This window comes from Oryctolagus cuniculus, chromosome 7 (assembly GCF_051225735.1).
Source record: "Oryctolagus cuniculus isolate XC-2025 breed Fujian yellow rabbit chromosome 7, ASM5122573v1, whole genome shotgun sequence".
Classification (NCBI taxonomy): Eukaryota; Metazoa; Chordata; class Mammalia; order Lagomorpha; family Leporidae; genus Oryctolagus; species Oryctolagus cuniculus.
Genome location: NC_142873.1, coordinates 143310493 through 143335324, shown reverse-complemented (window position 1 = coordinate 143335324; position 24832 = coordinate 143310493). Strand labels below are relative to the sequence as shown.

At 54.2% G+C, this 24832-nt stretch overlaps 2 protein-coding genes and 1 long non-coding RNA gene across 18 annotated transcripts in view; 1 reads left to right on the top strand and 2 right to left on the bottom strand.

The window, feature by feature from the left end:
* The window catches only part of SRSF4 (serine and arginine rich splicing factor 4), a 29917-nt gene extending 24618 nt beyond the window's left edge, over window positions 1-5299 (bottom strand). For 2 of the 7 annotated variants that reach the window (XM_070078905.2, XM_070078906.2), the window contains exon 1: window positions 4865-5074. Coding sequence is in view for 1 of the 7 variants with exons in the window: in XM_051858058.3 (XP_051714018.3) it covers window positions 4865-4971 (107 nt within the window). In the remaining 6 variants the exon portion in view is untranslated. Of the gene's footprint in view, window positions 1-4864 lie in introns of all 7 variants that reach the window. The other 5 variants (XM_051858058.3, XM_089301145.1, XM_051858057.3 and 2 more) reach the window with 5 other exon arrangements.
* A 47-nt stretch (window positions 5300-5346) lies between these two features.
* Window positions 5347-16408, top strand: LOC127493643 (uncharacterized). Of its 3 annotated transcripts, none has more exons than XR_016211177.1 (3): window positions 5390-5591; window positions 6331-6416; window positions 16018-16408. It is a non-coding gene; the product is annotated as an uncharacterized LOC127493643 (long non-coding RNA). The 3 variants fall into 3 exon arrangements; XR_016211176.1 differs by lacking the exon at window positions 16018-16408 and adding an exon at window positions 7901-8133 and having other exon boundaries at window positions 5392-5591; XR_007924110.3 differs by lacking the exon at window positions 6331-6416 and having other exon boundaries at window positions 5347-5591.
* The window catches only part of MECR (mitochondrial trans-2-enoyl-CoA reductase), a 30659-nt gene continuing 17932 nt past the window's right edge, over window positions 12106-24832 (bottom strand). For 3 of the 8 annotated variants that reach the window (XM_002716066.6, XM_089301147.1, XM_089301146.1), the window contains 7 exons: window positions 20830-20973; window positions 17571-17673; window positions 16676-16778; window positions 15046-15119; window positions 13110-13170; window positions 12903-12975; window positions 12106-12435 (listed from right to left, as the gene is read on the bottom strand). In XM_002716066.6, coding sequence (XP_002716112.6) covers window positions 12278-12435; window positions 12903-12975; window positions 13110-13170; window positions 15046-15119; window positions 16676-16778; window positions 17571-17673; window positions 20830-20973 — 716 coding nt within the window. In that variant the 3' untranslated portion in view covers window positions 12106-12277. Of the gene's footprint in view, window positions 12436-12902; window positions 12976-13109; window positions 13171-15045; window positions 15429-16675; window positions 16779-17570; window positions 17674-20478; window positions 20677-20829; window positions 20974-24832 lie in introns of those variants that run through there. The other 5 variants (XR_016211173.1, XR_016211174.1, XM_017346528.4 and 2 more) reach the window with 5 other exon arrangements.

Below are 24832 nucleotides of genomic sequence, written 5' to 3'. Positions count from 1 at the left end.
ATTTGGGCACTGATTCAAGTCTTGGCTGCTTGCTCCACTTTTATTTTATTTTATTTTTTTTTAAAATTTTTAATGTGTTTGACAGGTAGTTATAGACAGTGAGAGAGAGAGAGAGAGACAGAAAGGTCTTCTCTCCATTGGTTTACTCCCCAAATGGCTGCTACGGCTGGCGCGCTGTGCCGATCTGAAGCCAGGAGCCAGGTGCTTCTTCCTGGTCTCCCATGCGGGTGCAGGGCCCAAGTACTCGGGCCATCCTCCACTGCCCTCTCCTGAACCACAGCAGAGAGCTGGACTGGAAGAGGATAAACTGGGACTAGAACCCGGTGTCCATATGGGATGCCAGCACAGAAAGATGGAGGATTAACCAAATGAGCCACGGCGCCAGCCCCTTGCTCCACTTCTAATCCAGCTCCCTGCTAATATGCCTGGGAAAGAAGCGGAGGATGGCCCAAGTGCTTGGGCCCCTGCACCCAAATGGGAGACCTGGATAAGCTCCTGGCTTTGGTCTGGCCAGCCTTGGCCTTTGCAGACATCTGGAGAGGGAACAAGTGGATGGAAGCTCTCTCTCTCTGTCTCTCTCCCTAGCTCTGTAACTCTGGCTTTCAAATAAATAAATAAATAAATCTTTTTAAAAAATTTAGTATGTTTCAGGAACCTGCCTTAAGGTAATAATACTTTGTATACTTTTATAAGGATATTCACCAGTGTTATAACCTGTCTTATAACATTTTAATTAAGTACATTCAGAAGCACTTCTCAGTGGAAATACCTATGATAGAGGAAAACATCAGACTGTTAGAAAGAAGGAAGTGACAAACATTGTATGAAAAAGGCAAAATCATGTACCCAAAAAGCAGACAGTGCCATTTAAAATTTTCTGTCCTCAATATTAAAAAATTTTATGAACATGTAAAATTTTTAGGACCAGAAATATGTGCTACTTTGAAATGTTAAAATACAAAAAGAATGGGTCTTTAATTTTAATTACATCTAAACAGCATACTCCTTTAAATCAAAGCTTTTTAATTTCTTCTTAGATAACCATAAAAGTAACCCAGAACCAAATGCTTTACTTTTCTGAACAGACTCAAAACCTTGGTTCATGTGGGTTTAAATGGGACATGACGACTGGGGCTGGCAGATCGGCCTATGAACATAGCAGTGGTGGGCTCCCTTAGGGGAAAGTATTTGCTTTTTCTTTATAATTACTGTCACTCATTAGTTGTAGTATTATCATAAAATGAAAACGTATATATCTGTCACTTGGGAGGTGGATAGAAATAATCTCACATGGTTAAGAATACATTAATAACTCAACTAACCAGAAACCAATAACCTGGAACATCAAACTAACCAAATGCCTTTTAAAGGGAAAGATGAAGGAAAAAACAAGCTCCCATCAAGGATTCAGTCAAAGAGAAAAATCCCTGTGTAGGTTCTGGAATTGGCAGAGCTTCCTCGGGCTCTCAGGCCTAACAATGCCCTACAGTGATCCACACAGAACAATGACTTGACTCTGAAAGGAGACTTAAACTACATATTTTAAAAATTAAGGTGCATTCTACTTGAACAGTTTTTAAAAAAGAGTGAAAACAAAAATTTCATAGTCATATAGATCATGAAAACAAATTAAGTAGAGAACATCCCCTGAAAATTGTATCTGCAATTTCATTCTATTTACAATTTATTTACAAGATCTGCTATAGTTCTCAGGTTGGGGACTCTGAAATTCACAGCCCAGTCTCCCCAGGGCTATAGTAGCAGGAAGCTAGGGTCAGGAGGCTGAACCAGGAGACTAAACCCTGGCAATTCAATGTGGGAAACGCCTGCCCCACCTTGAGAGTTATAATTCATGACTTTAATGAACGCAAAACAAAACAAACTTCAAAAATTTGAAGTTTATCCTTTCAGCTACTAGGCAGGTAAAATAATCTTAGGATGTGATATGTTTTATTCATTAACTAAATTACAGAATAATTAACACATCTCTGAAACTACAAGATCTTGTGACAAAAGATAAACTCTTGTACTAAAAAGCCTTCTACACTTTATATGAAAATCCCAGGATTTTCCTTGCCCCTCCCCATTGCTCTCCACAGTGGATCCTGCTGGAGTCAGAGCTGCAGGTAGGAACACGGAAGACTGTAAGGGGATCTGAAATGGTCCTTATGATCCTGGTAGATCTACAACATGTCTGTGGTCCCAGACTGAACACTCAAGAGAGGTTCTCTAAAACACAGGCCCTCCGGTACAATGAAATGGCACATGGTGAACCACTGCACATACACTTCTTCTCCCAACCTGTAGATCCACGGAATCCTTTCCCGGACACCAATCTTCTCTGTAGAGCCCATATGCGCCCTCATTTGGTCACCTTTCTGTTATGCAAGTATTTTATGCTTCATTTAATTAATTCTGAACTTTACTGACCCCTTTAGCCTAACATATCTACTGATGTCACATTTCAACAAATCTGAACTCTTCGGCAATTCCACAAGTCCCATTCATTCAGAATCTGCTTTTGAGTTTTAATGACTAATAATCACAATCCAGCTATGTTCAAAGACGCTTCTCAGCAGGGAGATTTGCTATACTTCTCAGTTTGGGGACTACAAGCTTACAAATGTAGCTAAAATGTCTTCTTCTGTAGTTATTCCTTCCTTCCAGACCACCTACCCGTCTCTTCTTGGTTGAAATACATCCTTACTACTGGTCCTCTTCTCAGAAGTCATTTTCCTCTGCAATGATTCCTGAATGTTCCCAGGAGGTCATATTGTGTGCCATTTGGTGATTATCATCGCTTCAAATCCCTGACATGACTCCCCAGTCTTCATTTCAACCTTGACTTTTCAATGACAGATTTCATGCCTATCCAGGTTTAGTTCCTAAAAAAAGACCCCAGTATAAAGGGCCTGGAAGTCTCCCTCCTCTTTATCTCACCATTTCCTGGGTTGCTCAATCCTGCCTTCCAGAGCCTCTGAATTCCTTTCTTAGACAATCCATTCCAGACTTCAAGTCCATCTCAAGCACATCTTCTCAAGTAAGCCATTCCAAATTTTAGAGAGCAATCATTCCTTAATCCAAAGTGCATGTTGTTAACAATTCACTGGATAGCAGAACTGTTCTTCTGTCCCCCCCCCCCCCCATTTAATTTGCACAGCAGTGGCTATCTTGTTGGTGAGTTATCAACACACTGGATCGATTAACCAGCCCCCTCCCCCCACCCCCATCCACACCATTTCCTGCTTACTATTACGGAGTATCTTAGAAAAGGAACTTCAACACACGTGCCTTATGTTATCAAACACCAGTAAGCTAAGATGCCTCCTCATGACTTTTTTTAAACGATTGTAGCTATCACTTCCTGCTATTATCTCCCATCTTCCTTTTCCATGTACATGACAAAAACAGGTTCAGAGACAGAACCTGTCTACAGGTATTTATGTAGCACAGCCAAGGCCGGACCCAGGCTTGTCTGGCTTCCAGATCCACATTTCCTCCACAAAAGTTAGCTGTTCTGTCAACTTCCAGAAAGCTCTGGAAAAAGGGGGAGTTCTAATTTTTTCACATACATATCACAACACCCCCCCCCTTATCTAGCACATTCCTTAAGAACTGAAAGTTCCATCATACAAAATGAGTAATTTTCTAAGCCTTTTAATTGATGCTAGAAGAAATCAGTAGACACAATAAGCAGTTCATTGCAGCAGTGTTCTTCTTCACTGCTCTCCTCAAGGTGAGCCTTTCCAATGGCCAAGTTTTAACAGCCAGACAACTTAAGGACACGTGCTTTCAGGACCTGTCAAGTCCAGCTGCTCATGTCACACTGGGGAGCAAGCTGCAGTCACATCAGACCTGTTGCGACGCAGAGGGACCTTTTTTTTAAAAGCCAAGGGTGTTTCTAACACCCAAGGCTTAGTGCCCTAAAATGTTGCCCCCAGTTTTTATGTGCACGTTTTCCAAGTCCTACCTAACACTTCCCGGTCCCCCTTCAGGCCTCCTTCCTCACCCATTTCCCCCTGCCAAAGTAGCTCAGGAACACAACCAACAGACCATATCCGGGACAGCAGTAAGTTAGCAATCGCAGACCGTGGGGCTCCCCCTGCACCAACCAGCAGACACTAGCCAGGGTGGCCCCTCTTCTCCAACACATTCTACAAAAGCAAAGCCTTTTTTTTTTTTTTGCAAGCTAGGGAGCGGAAACTACAGAATGGAAGCTCTGCTCGGAGTCTGACAGATAACAAGCTAAAAGTTGACTTTACCCTCAGATAGGGAGGGCACGGCGAAAGCGCTCAGCGCGGCAAGACCATACTTTCGAAACTGTCAACCAGACTACTCAAACTGGAGTCTCCCGCCCAAAAAAAGTGTGGCACATGGCAAGTCTGGAAAAAAGAGGCCTCCCTCCAGAGCTCCCGTCCCGGAGAGACGCCCTGGCACCGTCCGATCCACCAGACTGGGCAAGAGGTGAAGAGGAGGAGGAAATCCTGTTTATTTCCAGCAGCCCCCGGAGCGGGAAAGGTCGGTCTCCGGCCGGAGACGAACCAGGCCCCACTCCCAGAGCCTGGCCTCCGGCCGCCCGGGAGCTGCGCCCTCCCGCCCGCTCCAAGCCCACGCGGGGGTTCCCTCTCGCGGTCCCACTCCGGGCCTCCCCACCGCTCCCATTATCCCGCCACCACCCCCACCCGCGCAGGCGCAGTGGGAGCCGGGGCCTACCCGCGCCCCCGAGGCGCCGCCACCATGGCGGAGCCGGACCAGGCCGGCAGCTGCTGGGCGCCGCGCTGGGGACCCTCTCCCGTCCGCGCGGCCCCCTGCCACCTCCGGAGCCCGGTCCCCACCCGGCCGGCCCCTCTTTCGCCCTCCTCACCCGTTCTTTAGATCCACCTCCAGGATCTTCCCGTAGCCCTTAAAGAAGCGCTCCACATCGCGCTCCCGGGCCTGGTAGCTCAAGCGGCCGATGTATACCCGCGGCATCCCGGCAATGGTGGTGGCGGCTGGCCCCGGCCCCAGCCCCCCTTAGGCGGCGGCCGGCGAAGCAAGAGCACGGCGGCGGCGGCAACGGGCGGGCGGCGGGACCGACGCAGCCGAACCCCGGCGACGTACGCGGGCACGCAGCTCGCGAGCGCGCGCCTCCGCTTCCCCCGCCCTTCCCTCAGGCGGAGGGTAACGGGAGGGAGCGCGCGTTCGCTTCCCGCCCGACCAAGGCTGGGGGGCGGGGCTCGTCCGGGGGCGCGCCTGCGTTGGGGCGGGACCAGGTGATCGACAGGCGGCGCTGACCACCCTCTTCCCAGCACGTCTTCTCGCGAGCTCGCCGTGGCCGCCTTCCGCATGCCCCGGCTTCGCCCCTCCCCCCGGAAATGCGCCTGCCTGCCGGCGCCCGGCGAGCGTTCGTGCCTTTGTCCTTTGAACCGGGAGTGGTTTCGGCTGTAGAGCAGGAACTTTGGAATTCAACCTGGCTTCCAAATGTTTACATTGTCTTGACCTGGGGCTCGTCTCGCGCGATATCTTCTAGGCTTCTCCATCTTCTCTGTGAAAGGGGGACAGGAATTCCCACCTCTTTGAGTTGTGTGAGGATTACTCGTTTGGGAGAAGAGGTACGTTAAGCTCTTGGTACTTCCCGGCACCTCGTTAGTGCCCAATAAACTATAAACTGGACGCTTAGTTTACATGGAAGCGATGGGGAGACACGGAGAAGCCTAGAGCTTTGCAGTTAGGCTGGCGGTGACACTGGGTAAACTACTTGAGCAGGGGAGTTTGTTTTCTTTCTTTTTTTTAAAGATTTATTTATTTGAAAGACAGAGTTACAGAGCGGCAGAGAGAGAGAGAGGGTCTTCCATCCGCTGATTCACTCCGGCCGCAACGGCCGGAGCTGTGCCGATCCGAAGCCAGGAGCCTCTTCTGGGTCTCCCACGAGGGTGCAGGGGCCCAAGGACTTGGTTGATCTTCTACTGCTTTCCCAGGTCATAGCAGAGAGCCGGATCGGAAGTGGAGCAGCTGGGACTAGAACCGGCGCCCTTATGGGATGCCGGCACTGCAGGCGGCGGCTTTACCCGCTACGCCCCATGGAGTTTGTTTTCTGTCCTGTTAAATGATCTGTGTCTGTCTCGGTGGACTAGCAGGATGGTCCAGTCGGGTAGCATGAGTGGAAGTGGTTGGGACGGTGTCTGGAATGTCCTGGGAGCTCAGTAATTACTGATCCCCTGCCCACGCAGTGTGCCTAGAGCCACAGGAGGATTTTGCTTCTTGGCTTGTTTTGTAAGGATAACTCGAGATTCAAATTAAAGCGGGAGACGTAGGGTCTGCTTTTAATCCAGGCTCTTGTCTTCTGCTTAGCGAAGGCGCAGAGTGGTGCAGTTTATTTAAAAGGTGAGAGAGCGGACTTCCCCGGGGCGGAGTTGAAGGGGCGGCTTGACTGACAGGTAGGTGATGGAATTGCATAGGGTGGGGCTCGCGGTGGCCTTCGTCTAGCTGTCAGTGATTCGCCGTGAACTCTGCCTTGCTGTTTTCTAGCCATTTATTTTCTCTAAATAATCAGTTAGTGTACCCATATAAATGAAGCAGATACTAGGATGCATATGTTCTGTACGTAGTAAATTCCAAAGGTCATTCCACAGGAGTACAACCAGGGCGTCCTCGGGCCTGTCTGTGAGGCTCATAGCATTTTACACACACTGGCTGCTTGCACCAGCAGAGGACCTTGGTCTTAATTGCAAGCTGCAGTGAATGACTAAATATGTGTAGGGTTCCTGGAAGTAGGATATTTGAATCGCAGGGTGTGGACATATGTTGTTTTGATCGCTATTGCTCAGTTCTTTGTGAGTGCCTGTTTCCCCGTATCCTCGTCCACGCTCTTAGGAAACTTTTTGTTATTTGTCAAACTGGTAGGTGAAGAATAGTATCTCTGAGTTTTTTTAATTTGCAGTTATTTTTATTGGAGTGAGCCTCTCTTCATATGTTTAAGATAAAATTATATTTTCCTCTCTGTGTCTGTTTATATCCTTTGCCCATTTTTCTTGTTAAAAAATTATTTGTCTTCCTTTTACTTGAAAGGCAGAGAGAGATCTTCCATCTGCTGGCTCACTTTCCAAATACCCTGAACAGCCTGGGCTGGGCCATGCCGAAGCCAGGAGCTCAGAGCTCGGTTCCAGTCTCCCACAGGGGTGCAGGGCCATCGTCTGCTGCCTCCCATGGTGCGAGCTGGATTGCAGTGCACCGGAAGCAGCTGTTCCCACAGGAATGCAGGTGTCCCGAGCAGGGACTTAACCACTGCGCCAGGGCGCCCTCCCTGTTCTCTTACTGAGTCAGAAGAGCTCACTGTATATTGGGAAAATCAACTGTCTACCAAGACAAATATTTCTCATTTGTTGTTTGACTTTTCAACCTACTTTGAGAGGCAGTGAAACAGAGACAGAGTTTCCATCTGTGTGCCCACTCCCCAGTGCCTGCATCAGAGGTGGTGGGGGCGTGGGTGAAGCTAGGAGCTGGGACTCCGTGCAGGTCTTCCGTGTGGGTGACAGGCACCCAGTTACTCGAGCCATCACCACTGCTTCCCAGGCGCTGCTTGGGTAGGAAGCTGGAATCCGGAGCTAGAGCCAGAAACTGAAGCCCGGTATTCTTACTGTGGGATGTGGGCGTTTTAACCCCTAGGCTAAATGCTAAATGCCTTTCTCTAGGGTGTGTCTTGCTATGCAAAAACACTAGCTACTTATGGAATTGAATTTAGACACCCCTTTTCTTTGATTCTAGTTTTGTGTTATACTTTGAAAGTCCTTCCTCACTCTGAAGTTTTAAAAAAAGAAATCTTGGGGCTGGTGTTGTGGGTAGCGGGTAAAGCCGCCACCTGTGACACCGGCATCCCATATGGGTTCTGGTTTGAGTCCTGGCTGCTCTACTTCCTAATCAGTTCCCAGCTCATGTGCCCGGGAGAGTAGCGGAAGATGGTCCAAGTCCTTGGGCCCCTGCCAGCCACGTGGGAGACCCGGAGGAAGCTCCTGGCTCCTGGCTTTGGACTGGCTGTTGCAGCTGTTTGAGGAGTGAGCCAGTGGATGGAAGATGCCTCTCCCTCACGCTCAACAACAACAACAAAAAATTGAAAAACCTCTGCCCTTCAAATAATAAATAAATCCTTAAAAAAAACTCCCATGGTTTAGTCTGTTAATTTTAGAGCTGAGTTTTATTTTGCATTCTTTCCGTCATTTGGATGTTAGTGAGGTGTGAAGATCATAGTACCCTTTATCACCAGCACTAACCTTGGTTGTCTCTGATACCTTGGTTGTCTCTGATAAACCTATTGTACAGATGGAAAGAGTCCTGCCCGCAGCAGGGGAGTGCCTGCTCCAGAACCTGCTCCTCTCCCTGTTCCAGGGTTAGGAAGCAGCGTTTCTGTCTGGCAGGTGCCGAGGTTCAGCCTTCCGCGGCCACATTCAGTCTGTGCTTGTGAATGTTCGTGAGTCCAGCTACTTCTCCCCGTGCCCACTGCCTCACCTTGTCCGGGTCTCACCACACTGTCTGCCCCTCAGGGCTCGCACGGATGCTGCCCCCTCTGCCTGCGTGCAGCTGGCCCCTCATTCAGGCCTCACACCCGACTTGCCTGCCCTGTCAGGGACCCTCGGCCGTTACGGTGCCTCTGTGTTTTCTTTCCTATACCAACATACGCTGGTTATTACCTTGTTCATTCAGTGTCATCTTCTGCTAGCAGCTTACTGGTAGCGGGTCACTTGTTTTGCCTTGTGCTACATTCCTAACATCTACAACAGTGCCTGTCACACGAGCGCTCAAAATATTGATCGATTGACTAAATGATCTCTCACCTGGACTGCTTCAAGACTGCAGAGTCTCACTTTCTCCCTCTGCCTCGTGATACAGATGTAGAGAGATCTGAACTCTTCGCTTGATGTGTCAAGAATAAAATCAAGGCATCCTGAGAAGGGAGTCAGCCCCCCGGCCAACTGCTGGGCCACAGGAATTGGGACTGTGTGGTGTGATGACCATTATTTTTTTTTTAAAAGATCTCAATGATGGGCTGGTGTGTGGCGTAGCTGTTGCCTGTGACTCCAACATCAATGGGTGTTGGTTTGATTCCTGGCTTCTCCAGCTTTTTTTTAAAGATTTTATTTTATTTTATTTGAAAGGCAGAGTTACAGAGAGGCAGAGACAGAGAGAGAGGTCTTCCATCTGCTGGTTCACTCCCCAAATGGCCACAATGGCCAACTGAACCAGGCCAAAGCCAGGAGCTTATTGCAGGTCTCCCACATGGGGGCAGGCGCCCAAGCATTTTGGCCATCTTCACTGCTTTCCCAGCGCCATCAGCAGGGAGCTGGATTAGAAGTGGAGCAGTTGACATCCCATACGGATGCCAGTTCGAGTCCTGGCTGTTCCATTTCCAATCCAGCTCTTTTTTATGGCCTGGAAAAGCAGAAGATGGTTCAAGTCCTTGGGCCCCTGCACCCATGTTGGGGACCTGGAAGAAGCTCCAGGCTCCTGGCTTTGAATCGGTCCAGCTCTGGCCATTGCAGACATTTGGGGAGTGAACCAGTGGATGGAAGACCTCTCTCTCTGCCTCTGTAAGTCTGCTTTTCAAATAAATAAATATTAGAACAGAAAAAGGGCAGTTGAAGAGGTAAGGGAGGCAGGGAAATACTTTTACAGTGTTTATTCCAGCTTACCATGTGCTCACCTTAAAGTTGTAGGTTTTCATTCAAAGGAAGACCGTGTATTTGGGGAAAATGAGAAAATTCTGACCCAAATGTCCTGCCTATATAATTTTGCTAAATGTGGTCTTTTATTCTGTAATGCTTTTCTCCTTTGAATAAATTATAAGCATCCTTTGAAAAAATTTATTTGAAAGGCAGAATGACAGAGTAGTAGAGGAAGAGAGACATCTTCCATCCACTGGTCACTCCCCCAATGGCCACAATAGCTGGGTCTGTGCCAGGCCAGAGCCAGGAGCCAGGAACTCCATCCTCATGTGCCACATGGGTGGCAGGGGCCCGAGTGCTTGAGCTGTCATTGCTGCCTTCCAAGGCACATTAGCAGGAAGCTGGACTGGAAGCGGAGCAGCCGGGACTCAAGCTGGGAGGCTGGTATAAGCAGCAGCTTATTCCACTGTGCACACGCTGGCCCCAACAGTCATCCTTTAAAGACCTTCAGGTGTCACCCTGAGGCCTCTAAAGGGGCAGTGGGGCTCCCCTCCCTGTACTCCAGGCATTCTGTAAACTCCCCCATGAGCTCTCTGGGCGTGAGCTTGGGCACCTTCCTCCTCCCCACCTGCCTCCTCACAGTGGCTGCAGGCTCAGCACTCTCCCTACCCCCAACCTTGGGATTTCCCCTGAAGAAACGGGAACTTTGACTCCTGTAGCCTTTGGACAACTTTCCCTCCCTCTCAGGCCTTTTTCACCTGTCCCACTAACATAGAGGACAGAGGATAGGGAACAGGAAGCAACGGGCTGAGCCCAGGGGTACAAGGTGACAGATTCTACCCAGAAGCCACTGCAGACCCCTTTCTCTGTCCACGGCTGAAGCTGCGTCCTCTCCCAGAACATGCACACAGGGCTCCTGCAGGCAAGACTGTCAGGCTGGGAGTCCGTACACACACTTGCACTTAAACCTTCCGGGCCACTTTCTCCACGTTGCTTGGCTGCTTAAAATCTCTCATTGCCTCCCGCAGGCTTCTGGGCAAGTTCAGCTCGTGGCCCTTGGTGCTGTGACCCCGCAGCCCACACTCCACTCCAATTCTCGACTCCCCGCACATCTCAGGCAGCTGCAGCACGCATCTGTCTGCAGTTTCCCGAGCACCAGGCCCTCAGACCCTCCCGGGTGCTTTGTTGGGTCCGTTTTCCCACGGACAGCACTTCTCCAGGAACCCTTCCCTGACGTCCTCGGGCAGAGCTGGGACGTTGAGTGTTTGGCCCTCCAAACACCTCCGTTATCAGTGGCCTCATCGCTTCACTGGCATGGTATCTTGGACCAGACCAAGCAACTTGAGGGCCAGCACCTCATTTTTTACTGGTATCCCTAACTGCGAGCCACACACTAGGCACTCGTACACCCTGAATGAGGCTCTTGACAAGGTATGGAGGGCCAGGTGATAAGGGAAACAGCCCAAAGCACCTGTCCTTTGCTTTGAGCAGGTGGATCATGGAGAAAGTCTCATTGTCATACTTTGCCTGAATAAAGCTTTTTTTAAATTAATTTATTTATTTGAAAGGCAAAGTAAGAGAGATCTTCCATCTGCTGGTTTGCTCTCCAAATGCCTGAAACACCTGGGTCCAGGCCAGGTCAATTCCAGGAACCAGGAACTCCATCCACATCTGCCACATGGGTGACAGGAACCCACGTACTTGGCCAACATTAGCTGCCTCCCAAGGGAGCTGGACTGCAAGGGTAGCAGCCCTGAGACTCAATTCCAGGCACTCCAGGATGGGACACAGGCGTCCCAAGTGGTGGCTTCACTCTGTGCCACAAAGCTTGTCTCCCAAATCTATATTTTTTCAGAGCCTTTCAAACCTCACCTCAAGGACACCTTCCCTGACGCAGGGCCAAGGCCAGGATCCCAGGTGCACTCTTTTAGCCCCTTACATGTCTTCTTTGTAGCACTGGTCACGGCAGTCATGATGCCGGGATTGTTGAACACAGGGTTTCCCAACAGCTGCACGTGAACACTGGGATGCGAGAAGCTGCCCTGGGGACTGTGGGATGTTCACGAGCATCACCGACCCCTGCTCACTGGATGCCAACAAACCCCTCCTCTGCAAGTCATGACAATCAAAAATGTCCCTAGCCACCCCAGGGGGCGAAGTTGCCTCTGGCTGGGAACCACTGGTGCAGCGTTAGAGTGAGCTTCATGAGGGTGCTGCAGCTTGTCCTCGGTTCTCAGGGCTGAGGGCCTCAGCCCAGCCAACCCTGCCAGGGACTGAGCCACACACTACCCGGGAAGTGAGATTCTACTGGTCTCCCTGTGGGCTGGCAGAGCTTGAGGGCAGAGGTCACAGCTTACTGGCTGCTGCACCTGCCAGTGCCCACCCAGGCTCTGCCTTCAGGCTGCTCTGGAGGGGGCTGCTGGGGACCAGATGAGGGAAGGGCAGGAGGGGGCGGGTGCACAGGGAGGGCTTTGTGTCTTTAGGAAATTCAGACTTTATTAGACAACCTAAGGCTGGCTGGCGGGGAAGCCTTGGCCGGCTTCGCAGTCCTGCTGGCAGGAAGAGGCAGTGAGGAGCAGCAGGGCTGGACGGGGCCCTGCAGCCAGTCTGCCCGTCCGCTCCACTCTGCCTCTCCGGGACGGTCACATGGTGAGAATCTGCTTTGTGGATACAAAGGGCTTCGTGGAGGCCTCCAAGGCACGCTGGTAGTCCTGCAGCGGGACCTCAGTGCAGGCAGGGGCGCGGAGCTGGCCTCGGTGGACGAGATCACACAGCGTGAGGATCAGCTCCTTGAACTGGGCTGCAGGAGGGCAGAGGCAGTCAGCCGGGCACAGGGAGCTGCAGCCTGCTGAGCTGGCACAGCACGGGCTGCCCATGTGGCAGGGCTGGTGCGGAGCTCCAGGAGAGCATGGGAGTCCCAGCTTTGCCAGTCTGGTCCCCACCTGTATCCGGCACAGTGAGATCCCGGAAGGGACGGAGGAGTGTGGGAGGGCCCCCTCCCCCGCCCCCAGCTGCTGGGCAGGCAGCCGCTATCCTTCAGACTGGCGGCAGTGATGGCTCCGACCCACAGACCTGGACTAGGGTGGAGCTGGGCGGCTGCTGAGTGGTGGAGGGGCAGGTGTGGGTAGAGGCTGCTTTCCTTTATCTCGCCGTGGGCTGCAGACCCAGTCACCTCTGCAGGGCTCAGAGTAGGTGGGTCACTTCTGCAGCCGTTCTTAGGCACTGAGCTGTCCTGTGACCCCGGGACTGGGGCCATCATCCACTCACCTGGGCTGTGGTCCTTCTTCCACTGGGACAACCAAAAGCCCCGAAGTTTGAGGTCCTTAAAAATGAGCAGGCTCTGCGGACAGGGAGGGGACACAGGGCTCTGAGGACCAGGACTTCAGGCCCATTAAGGCTGAGTCCCTCCCAGGGCAGGGGCCTGGCTGAGGCATCTGGGCCCCCAACTCCCAGCAGGTTCCCCCACCAGCTTACCACAGAGGCTATGACGGGCTGCTTGGCCATCCCGCCGTAGGTCACCATGGTGCCCCCAGGCCTGGAGAATCCAGAGAGAACACAGTGGGTGCAGGCAGAGACCCAGCCTATCTGGAACCTGCTATGGTGCTTCAGTTCCTACCCCTGTGCCTAAGCTTGTGCTCCGAATCCCTGGGGAAGGGTTTCAAAGTACAGATTCCTAGCCCTGACCCCAGACCTAATCAAGCAGGAGGCACAAATCGGTATGAAACACACACCCTCCAGGTGACCTGGATATTTAGCGAGGGTTGGGAGCCGAATGAGCCAATCTCCCTGGTCAGGCTCTGATGAAGTGCCACAAGGAAGTGTGCTCTACAGAGAGCAGCCCCAGGCACGCACAGCCCTGGTCCCCTTCCAGGCAGGCGACCGTGGGGGTACCTGGGAAAGGGTCCAGACCTCATCTGTCTGTCAGTGTCCACTCTAAGGGTCAGTGTGGTGAATAGCTAACAGGCAGGGGTGACCCCTGCCATCCACACGCCCACCTCAGCAAACAGGAGCAAGGGTGCTGTGCTTAGAAGCTGATAAGCTAGGTGCTGCTTGTTCAACCCGTGCCCCCCCGCCCCCCCAGGCTCCTTCGGGAGTTTGTGGATGAAGGATGACCTGAGGCACATTTGGGGACAATGGGGAGGAAGCCAGCCACTGTAAACGACAAAGTGACAAGGTGACAGCAGCTGCTGTGTGAGGCAGTCTCTGTCCCTGAGGCTCTGGGGAGTTTGGGCCCGAGCTTTCTTCCATGGCACTTGCAGCTCCCAAGGAGCCATGCCCTCCCCCATCCCCCACACCTGGTCCATATGAAGAGCTAACGTGTCCCGTGGGCCAGGCACCGTTCTAAGCACGCTGTTAGCTGTCAGTGACCCCAGGGAGCACTCTGAATTTCTTTTGCACCCGAGGAAGCTAAAGCCCGGCCCTGAGTTACACAGCGATTTCTGCATCATCTCCATGTCCTGCAGACTAGCCTTCGCGGGCAGAACAGGTTGATATCACCCAGTCTTACGGATGAAGAGACTTGAGCTGGGGCTTCACCCCGGTGTTCCTGACTCCAGTGCCTGGGCTGCAGCCACAGCACAAGGCTTCCTCCGGCAGTGACGTGGGGGCTGCAGTGGGCCCCAGAGGCTGCCAGGTCTGAAGGGTGCCTTCCGGAGTCACCGACGTTTGCAGTCAAGCCTGGTTCTGCCTACCAGATCGTGGGCAAGGCGATGGCCCTCTCTGGGCTACGCATAGCTAGGAAATGCAGACCAGAAGAGTGTGCCCCGCCCAGGGGCTGCAGGAGGGCTGGGTCAGGCCCCGGTGCACAGGAAGTGCCCGGTGGGTCTCAGCACAGCTGTGTGGCCACACAGCCCATCTGCACATCTAGCGTCTAGCCCGCAGTTCTCGGGGGCACTTCAGTGTCTCCGCTGCTCGACCTGGTACCAAGCGCCCGGTGAACGCATGTGGCAGGGCAGTGTCTCTCGGGCGCCCCCTAGCTGGAGAAGTTTCTATTGAAGAAGACAAGGACGCGCTGTCCCCAGGGGTGAGGGCTGACAGGTGGCGTTCAAGCTTCAGCTTTCCTGTGTACTTTCACATGCTTTCGAAATGCTGTCTAATAGGTACAATGTTACCTCTAAAATGAGGAAAATCTTTTAAAAGCCAATAAAAGCTTTAAGAGCTAATAACCAGGACTGAGTGCCTTTTAGGGTGCCCTTGGGTCATGAATTCTTGACCACTCCCTTATTTGAGAGCTCAGCAGCCTATTCCTGGACTCCTTTGGAAAAATGAAGCTGGTCAGGCTCCCCAGAGGTCATCTAGGGGGAGAGGAGAAAGCAGTGCCCAGAGAGCTGGGTGACCTCAGTCCCACTTTCCTACCCCACACGCCAACCTGGCCCTGGCCGGCACCGGTCACTGGGCCTCGGGGACTTACGCTAAGTGCCGCAGCAGCTCCGTGGAGCTCTTCCCGCCCACGCAGTTGAGAGCGAGCCGCGGCTGGGGCATGTCCTGGAAAACAGAGCCGGGGGTGAGGGGGCTTCCTCTCTCGGGGGCTCTGGAGCTCGCTTCCAGCAGCACCTCCCTGGCCCCGGCTGCGGTGGAGGAGGGAGTGCAGGGAACGGGATGCTGATGCCTTTTCTGGGCAAGCTACCCCTGCCGTGCGGGTCCAGACTGGGTCCAGGAGTCTCTGGGAAGGAACAGAGCGTCTCTGTTCAGCTGCCGCAGACTCTAGCTCTCCAGGGCACCTCTTCCCGGCACGCAGGACTTTGTCCGCGGGAGATGAGCTGATCTCCTGCTTCAGGCGGCTTCTCCAGGGGGCTGAGTGAGAAGAGGCCGAGACTGGCTTTGGTCACCCGCTAGGGATGCTTGGGCGTACACATTCTGGAGGGTGGAGAGGCCTTGGAGGGCAGCCATTTGGTGCAGTGATTAATGTGTTGCTTGGGATGCCTGCATCTCACACTGGGAGTGGCTGGGTTCCCGTCCAGGCTCCTCCACTTCCAATCCAGCTTCCTGCTCACACACACACCCTGGACGGCAGCAGATGACTCAAGCACTTGGCTCCCCGACACCTCCGGGGAGACCCAGATTGAGTTCCTGGCTCCTGGCTTTGGCTTGAACCATCCCTGGCTGTTGTAGTCATTTGGACAGCGAGCCAGTGGATGAGAGATCTTTTTATCTTTATGCCTTTCAAATAAAGTGAGGGGTAAAAAGAGGAGGCCTTAAGTTCAGAGAGACCAGGGGTCAGCCCTGACCGCTTACATCTACTATGGTCTCGGTCAAGTGCTGTGTCTTCCGTAAGTCCTCACTTATACAACAGGGAACTCCACGGAGCTTTAGAGGGGAGTATCAGACACACGGAAGAAGTGTGCTTAGGAAACTACTTCTTGCCCCTCCCTCTATGCCTCAGTTTTCTCAGGTCTTCTCCCAGCTGTAAGACTCACGCGGGGCCAGCGCTGTGGCACAGCAGGTAAAGCCGCCGCCTGCAGTGCCAGCATTCCATATGGGTGCTGGTTCAAGTCCCAGCTGCTCCACTTTCGAACCAGCTCTCTACAATGGCCTAGGAAAGCAGTGGAAGATGGCCCAATTCCTTGGGCCCCTGCACCCACATGGGAGACCTGGAAGAAGCTCCTGGCTCCTGGCTTCGGATCAGTGCAGCTCCAGCCATTGTGGCCAATTGGGGAGTGAACCAGCATATGGAAGACCTCTCTCTCTCTCTGCCTCTCTTCCTCTCTGTCTCTCTCTGTGAAACTCTGACTTCAAAATAAATAAATAAATCTTAAAAAAAAAAAAAAAAAAAAGACTCATTCTTGCCACCTGTGGGCTGCTGGGACTCACCACAGACATCTGAAACTGCCAATCACAGAGTGTTTCCTAAATTCTGTTTTCCTCCTGCCCCCTCCCCCAACAGCTGGGCACCTGACGCACCCTGGCTCCTGGCTACAGGCATGGCTCTCTCCTCCCAGGAAGGGGTGGAGGGGGGCTTCAGAGGGGTCCCCAGCATTCCCAATTCAACTTTCCTCAGGGAGAAGTGTGGGGCGGAGGGAGGACGCCCCTCCCCTTGGTACCTTGAAGAAGTGTCTCATTTCAGGCTTCCTCAGGTCCTCTTCTGTGATGACATGCTCAGCCCCCAGGTCCTTCAGTCTGTCGGTCAGCTTGGGGAGGTCAGGCCTGGAAACCGAGCACAATCCAGGGCCCGGTCACACCTGCGGCCTTTCTCCCCCAGGACTCCCGGGGCCCTGCGTCACAGCTGCGCAAAGCTACCTTTCTCTTTGAGGGCTGGGACAGAGGTTAAGCCAGGCCTTGGGCGGGGCACCTGCTGCCTCCTAGCATCACACTCCCACGTCCTTGGCTTCCTGTCCTCCCTGATGCGAGACAGGGGCAGGGGTGACTGCCACAGCCCCTGGCAACTCAAGGAGGCTAGAGACCACCCATGTTCATGGATAGTGAGGCTTATCTGAGCTGCAGGACCCCACAGTCAGAGGAGCTGAGTCCGTGACTGCCTCATGTCTCCTGAGCAACTCTGGCATCTTCCTGTGTAGAAGAGCCGCGACCAGCCTCACGGTGGCACTCAGTGTGCCTCGGACTGTCAGTGCCAACGCGAGGGGCAGGGGGCCTGGCGAAGAGTTCACAGGACAGCGGCACGGTTAAGACAGTCCCCCAGATGAACTGCGGTTTTATCCTAAGTCAGGCGTCTCACCAGCTCTTGGCTGTTCAGTAAAGGGCGGTCTCTCCTTCCCGGTCTCCCTTCACATGCCGTGGACTCGCTCATTCTACAGCCCAAAGCTGTCTGCAACTTGGTTTCTTGCTCTGACTTATCTGTCCCCTGCCAACTGTTAGCCAACTACAGAGCAGGCCGTTTATGCTGATGCAAGGGCGCCATCTGGTGGAGAGCTGGGCACCTGCAGGGATGCTCCGTGGAAAGGCCCAAGCGGTAGACTGGGATTAGGCCTCCCCACGCACCTGTCTCGGACCACATTGATGGTCCTCAGGCCCAGGGCTGCGGCGATCTGGATGACTGCTTGCCCCACTCCACTGTTGGATGCATTCTGGATGACAGAGTCCCCTGTGGAGCCAGGAAGAGACTCCAGTCAGGCCCTGCAGACCTGGGATAGGTCAAGGGCTTCCCGCCTGGGGTCCAATTACAGCTGGAGTCCTCAGGCTCCAGGACCTAGTTACTGTGCCTTCTTAGACCTTCACCCATTGCTTATAGGCTCCCCAAACTTCGCAACACCCCAAATGCCTTCCAGTACTTGGCCACTGAGCATCCACAGTGGGCATAATTTAGACTCCTATGTAAATGACTCCCCCCGCTCCGTTATTCTCCCAATTTTTATGCCCTCGAGTCTCTGCTTGGGTTCTTTCCCTGGTCTGCAATGCTCGCCTCCTTCGCTCCTTTCTGTGAACTCACCTCAGTGTGGCTTCCTTCCTGATTCTGCCCTTGGGGCTCCGCCACATTCTGCAGACACACCTGGCCTGTCCTATCCTGTACCTGGTTGTGTTGATGGGCCCATTTCTATCAGCAGCTTGCAGCTTCCGGGGGGAGGGGGGGCATGCCTTATGCCTCTCTGTACTGTTTAATAAAGTGGCACTGCTTTGACAGGGGATCAGAGTGGCACCAGAGAAACTGGGAGCCTTTGACACAGGGTCCTCCACAGAGTTCATGGTCAAGGCCCAGGTCTCTCCCATGGAGCAGGCAGTGGACCATGCTGAGAAAAATGTGGGTTCTGGGCCGAGATGGACCTGGCTGTGAGGCCCAGCTTCACCAAGGACTGCCACTCAGTGAGAAGGGGCAACTCAGGACCTCTCTGACCTTCAGGCAGCAGTCAGGTGGCCCTGACCAGAGTCAAATGCATGTGTCCAGGCAGGTGCTTGGCTGAGTCTGAAACGCTACTTGGTGTTTTGAGGCAGCAGGGACCTGGCACAATATGGGCTGCAGCCAGAGAGACAGAAAGGACTCCTGGGAGAAGGCGACTCCTCTGCCGGCGTCACTCACTAGTGGATGATCAATCTATCCAGCAGAATTTTTTTTTCTAGTTAAGGTCACAGGAGACAGAATAAAAAATAATAGAGTGCATCGGACTTAGGAAGCTGCCCCAAGGAGCCTGGGTCTTTGTCCTGGATTATAATGTGAAATGTGCTTCTCACTCTGGGTCAGGAGTGCTTAGCTTAGCTTGCTTAGCTTGGATTGAGCCTGTGCCGCTTGGCCCTGAGTGGAAAAGTGGAGGGATACACAGTGGCACTTCCAGGGGTGTGAGAATGCCCAGATCTGTCGCTGCTGCTGTGGGCCATCAGAGGTGAATTCCGGGGACAAGACACAGGCAACCAAAGTATCTGCTGCCCCAGGCCTCCGGAAAACATCCCTGCTTGCAGCTGCTGGCTTTCTGCACTGAAGGCTCCCAGGGCCCCACCACCACAGCAGCGAGAAGCTACACTTCTCTGCGTGTGAAGCTGGGGTCAGCTCTGGCCACCCAGTGTTATCACACTCCAGCAGCTCCGTGTCCTCGCTGGCAGGGGCAGCCTGGGAAACGGATGCCCCTTGGGGAACTCTGAACCACTAGAGATGAGTTGGGGGGACACTGGCCCTGCCCCCACCATCTGGGGCCTGACCCTGCGTGGGTGCTCGTGAGGTCCCGGCAGCACTGAGCCCCCGTCACCCACGGCAGTGAGCAGCCTGTGGGCTTGGCCTTCCTTGCTCCTCTCACTCCCTCAGCCCTGGCCTGCTGGAATCAAACTGTCTGCTCCTGGTCGCCATCTCAGGCGCTGCTATCAGAAGAACCCCAGCCAAACACCTGCTCTGGAATTGACTTGCTGAGTGAGCTCAAGCAGATCACGAATCTGTCTGGCCTCAGTTTCCCCACTGTTAAAAGGAAAGAACACAGGCCGGCACCGTGGCTCACTAGGCTAATCCTCTGCCTTGCGGCGCCGGCACACCAGGTTCTAGTCCTGGTCGGGGCGCCGGATTCTGACCCGGTTGCCCCTCTTCCAGGCCAGCTCTCTGCTATGGCCCGGGAGTGCAGTGGAGGATGGCCCAAGTGCTTGGGCCCTGCACCTGCATGGGAGACCAGGAGAAGCACCTGGCTCCTGGCTTCGGATCAGTGCGGTGTGCTGGCCGCAGCGCGCCGGCCGCGGTGGCCATTGGAGGGTGAACCAACGGCAAAGGAAGACCTTTCTCTCTGTCTCTCTCTCTTACTGTCCACTCTGCCTGTCAAAAAAAAAAAAAAAAAAAAAAAAAAAAAAAAAAAAAAAGAAAGAAAGAAAGAACACAAGCAGCAGGACCAGGGCTGTGGCATAGTAGGTGAAGCCACCACCTGCAATGCCAGCATCCTATATGGATGCCAGTTCAAGTCCCGGCAGCTCCACTTCTGATCCAGCTCTCTGCTATAGCCTGGGAAAGCAGTGGAAGATGGCCCTAGTCCTTGGGCCCCTGCACCCGCATGGGAGACCCAGAAGAAGCTCCTGGCTTCTGGCTTCGGATCGGTGCAGCTCCGGCCGTTGTGGCCAATTGGGAGTGAACCAGCAGATGGAAGACCTCTCTCTCTCTCTGCCTCTCTGCCTTTCAAATAAATAAATAAATCTTAAACACACACACACACACACAAACAGCAGCTGACAGTCACTGGGCTGCCCACGGACCCTCAGGACTCCTGTCCACCACTGCACGGGTGAACAACACGTAGACTTGCGAAGTGAATTCACACGGCCAGCGAGAGGCGAAGCTTGCGCTCAGGCCTAGCTTGTCCGCCTGGGGCTGGAGCTCTTACCCAGTGGTGATCCAACCTCACAGCACTGTTCTGAAGATTAATGGACTCCACGGGACAATGCCTGCAAGGCACTGCCGCGAGCCGGAAAGTGCGATGGAAATGCTGAGTGGAGTTATTAACACCGAGTTCAGCGCTTTATTGGAAACACAGGGACCGCGTCTGTCTTGTCTGGCTTTGTGTCCCCAGGCCTCAGCACAGCTCGGCACATTCTTGCTGAGTGACGCAGTCCAGCCAGGCGCGAGGGAACGTGACCTCTTAGTGGTCTGCAAGGGCCTGCTTGCTCCTCACCAGCCCCAGCCTGTGCCCTAGGAAGCAAGCTGTCACCTTGCTAGGCACACTCTCCCGGGTTGGGAGCCCGCCAGCCTCCCATCCCCCTCACTGGCAGGTCCCCGTGGCCTCGGGTCAGCACTTGGGTCACGTGCCAGCTGGCACCACTGGCCCCACCTGCGGGTTCCTACCTGGCTGCAGCTGCTCAAAGTCCATCAGCATCCGGTAGGCCGTGCAGGGGTTGACCCCCAGGGTGGCCGCGCTCTGCAGAGGGATGTCGCTCGGGATTCCGATCAGCGCTTCCTCGCCAAACACAGCCTCTGTCCGCCAGGTTCCTGGTGGGGGATGAGGCCGGGGGAGTGAGGAGGGGCCCCTCTGCACGGCCCATGCCAGCTCAGTGCCCTGGGTCTGTGGGCAGACTTCAGGAAATGTGTGTAAAGGGAAAAAGGACACCCTGAGGTTTCCTCCTTGGGTCCTTATGATGGTTTCCTAGAGTAGGTTTTGTCGTTCTCCTTTAAGTCACGTGGGCGGGGGGCAGCTGAGCTCAAACAACTGGCCTCTGCGGGTGGCACAGGAACCTCACCGCCAGGGCCACACAAGAACGTCCCCTCTGTCCCAGGCAGGGACATTCTTCTCATCCAGGGCAGGCAGCTTGGGTGGCTTTAGGGAAGAGGGAGGACAGAGAAGTCGCTGGCCTGGGCTGGGCTAGTCTGCTGCTGTGAACAAACTCCCAGGCCACTGAGTCCAGCTCTGATTTGTGAACAACACTGGCAGCCAGAGCCTGCCCAGATGCCCCGCCCTGCCCCGCCCCACCCCCAGGAGCTGCTGTTTAAGTCCAAGGAGACCCAGGAAGTGCAAACCCCCTGCAAGCTGGAAAGAAAGCACCCTTAACCCTCAGCCCACATGCCAGTTCCTGACCAGAGAATCACAGAATGTCGGGGCTGACGCATAACGCAGGCAATGGGGGAGGAAGTGACTCGCCCCGGCTCCCAGCCAGCCTGGGCATAGCTAGGCCACCACCTTGAGCCAGGCATTTGAACAACTCCAAAGGGGTGGAGCCGGTGAAAGAGAAACATGCAAATACGATCATTATACACTGTAGGAGACAGGTAGTGACAGTGGCAACAGTGACTACATGGAAGACAAGGACAGCTGCTCTGAGGAGGCGACAGGTTCAGGCGAAAGCGGAGAGGTGCTTACCACTCCAAGTACAGCAAGAACCTTCTATGTGGAGGAGAAGAGGCAGGCCAGACCCCAGAAGGAACTGGAAGGATCCGCACCAGAGGGCAGAGTGGGGAAGGGGGGCTCGGGCCGGTGACTGTGCACAGTACCCCCAGTCCCGAGGAGTCCCACTGTGCGTCAGCACACTCACACACACACACATGAAAGTTCCCAGAAGCCCCAGCTTCCCTTTATGGTATGTGACATACTCTATCTGATGCTCCGCTCACTCAAGTGCCGCTTCCAGTCCGCTAGACTGATTCAGTTGCTGGCTTGTGCTCTGCGGCGCAGGGGTGTGGTGTGGAGGGTAGATTATATTTTAGTGAAAGGAGGGCTCTGGCAAGCTTTCGAAGGAGTCTGCAGTGGAGAAGACGGGCAGGGCAGTGTGGACGCGGGCAGGCCAATCGTGAGGCTTTTGCAGGGGTTGAGGTACGAGATGACCGCTGCTCAGCCACGACTTTGGCAAGGGGACCAAGAAGAGAAGACGGGCTCAAGCTCTGTTCTGACAGGGCCAAAGGGATGGAGCCAGGTCTGGGCGAGCAGGGTCCCACGTGAGGGAGAGGGTTTGCCTTGCACAGCAGACGCAAGCCTGGCTCTGTCACGTCCTCACTATGCCACTCTGCCACCTTGGGGAGGTCACCTGGAGCCTGTGTGGCCCAGCGGCCCTAGGTTTACACTTCCCCTCCCTATCCAGCTGCTGGGATCCTAACTGTACCCTGGGCATGGCCCAGCTTTTTTTTTTTTTTTTTTTTTTTTTTGACAGGCAGAGTGGATAGTGAGAGAGAGAGACAGAGAGAAAGGTCTTCCTTTTGCCGTTGGTTCACCCTCCAATGGCCGCCACGGCTGGTGCGCTGTGGCCGGCACACCGCACTGATCTGAAGCCAGGAGCCAGGTGCTTCTCCTGGTCTCCCATGGGGTGCAGGGCCCAAGCACTTGGGCCATCCTCCACTGCACTCCCTGGCCATAGCAGAGAGCTGGCCTGGAAGAGGGGCAACCGGGACAGAATCCGGCGCCCCGACCGGGACTAGAATCCAGTGTGCTGGCGCGGCTAGGTAGAGGATTAGCCTAGTGAGCTGCGGCGCCGGCCAGGAAGCCTCTTGATGGAAGGCTGTGGCAACCCCAGAGTGCTGTGTGGCTGAGCACCGAGGGCCTGAGAGGGTGGAGAAGGGGCCCGGGTACCCCCAGGCCTCCCCCAGGTTGTTCTCAAACCTTCTTGGTCACCACCCCGGTTCCTCCGAGCTCACGCCTTCCATCCTCTGCTCTGCGCCAAAAGCTCAGCATAGGGCTTTCCACGCATGGATTCAGGGTGTTTTGTAATTCTGCTTACGGCAGGGCAGCGGAAACGCAGCCCTTGACGTGGATTTCTGGGGCTTAGCCATCTCTAATCCTCCTCTGGAGAGAGCCTGGGTGGCAGGGGGCAGGGCTTGTGGTCAGCGCCAGGGGCTTTCGGGGCTGAAAGTAGAAGCCCTGAGACTCAGGACTTGGAGAGCTGCTGGGAAACCCCAGCTCTGCCACTCACTAGTGATGTGACTTGCAAGCGTCCCCACCTTTTGAGTTTCAGTGTTTCCTGATCCATGAATTGCAAAGAGCAACAATTACGGCCCAGTGAAAGGGAAAGTGACATTTGCATGGAGACCACTGCTGTGCCCAGCCCACGGAGGGTGTGTCGCACGCACTGCTTTCCTTTGCTGATCCTAATTCCTAGGCCCCAGCGATGAGGGCTCCCATTCCTCACCGTGCGTGTGCATCTGACCCATAACCGTCTCCTGCATCCAACAGGGGGCTGGCAAACCAGAGTCCGTGGGCCAATCTGTAACCTTGGTAAAGAAAGCTTTAGTAGAACACAGCCATGCTTCCTTGTTTTTGTACTGTCTATGGCTGCTGTAGTGGCAGAATTGGGTACAGCCTGCAATACCCAAAATATTTACTCCCCAGCCCTTTAAGAGAAAAGCTTTTCAACTCCTGATGGAAAGCATGGCATTTGCAAAGAGCCATGCGTGTCTTCCCTCAGGTGAGTTGCATGAGGGCTCACAGCTGGTGGAGCTGGAAGGAGACAGGGGTCCGAACCCAGGGCTGTCTCAGGAGGGTGGTCAGGATTTCCCTCCACACTGTGTGGCCCGGTCTCCCCTGGGACCGGCTGCAGGTGGGGAAAAGGTAGCTATGGGCAGAGACAGCTGGTCCCAGGACAAATGACCCAGATGTGGCCCCTGAGGACTCAGATATTCACCTGTTGCCACTCGGACTAAACCGCAGTCTTCGCGAGAAGACTGTGTCTGTTCCCTGCTGTTACCCAGAGCCCAGCACAGTGCGGGTGCTCACAAAACGTGTACTGAATAAATGGAGCTCATTCCAGTCCTCACAGTTCTAAAATCTGCATCCTCCCACTGGCACCCTGCTTTAAAGATGCCTTTTCCCGGGGCGGGGGGTGGGGGGAGGGGAGGGGTCCCTGTTCCAGCTCACACCACACCACCACGCGCGCAAAGGCTTCCCGCCTTCACCCTCCGCCTTTCCAGCCCATTCTCTGCACCACTGCCAGCCCTCCGTGACCGCCCTCAGTTTCCCCTCCCACTTCTCTCCTGTGCCCACCCAGGATTCAGCCTCTGGCGGGAATGCGCGTGCCTTCTCTCATCGCCTTACCGGTGCACGCGCTGCACGCCCTCACCAACCCCCTAGTGGCACTTCCAAGGGGGCTTCCGGCCTGAGTTCCAGCATCCCCTCTAAGAATTCTTTCCTATGCTTCCCCACACGGGGGACTCTGCGCTCAGAGCTGTCTTTCCTTTCTGGGGTCTCCCATCTCCAGCCAAGGACCCTCTGAGGGCAGGATCTGTGTCTGACCCATCTTGGTAGGCCCTTCAGCCGGCACAGGGGTTGGCCCCAGCACTGACAGCATCCAGCAAATTCCTGTGGCTTTCAAGGTGCAGCAGAGGGCAGGGCCGTTCCAGGCAGCCTCCCTGATCTCAGAGCTGGCAGTAA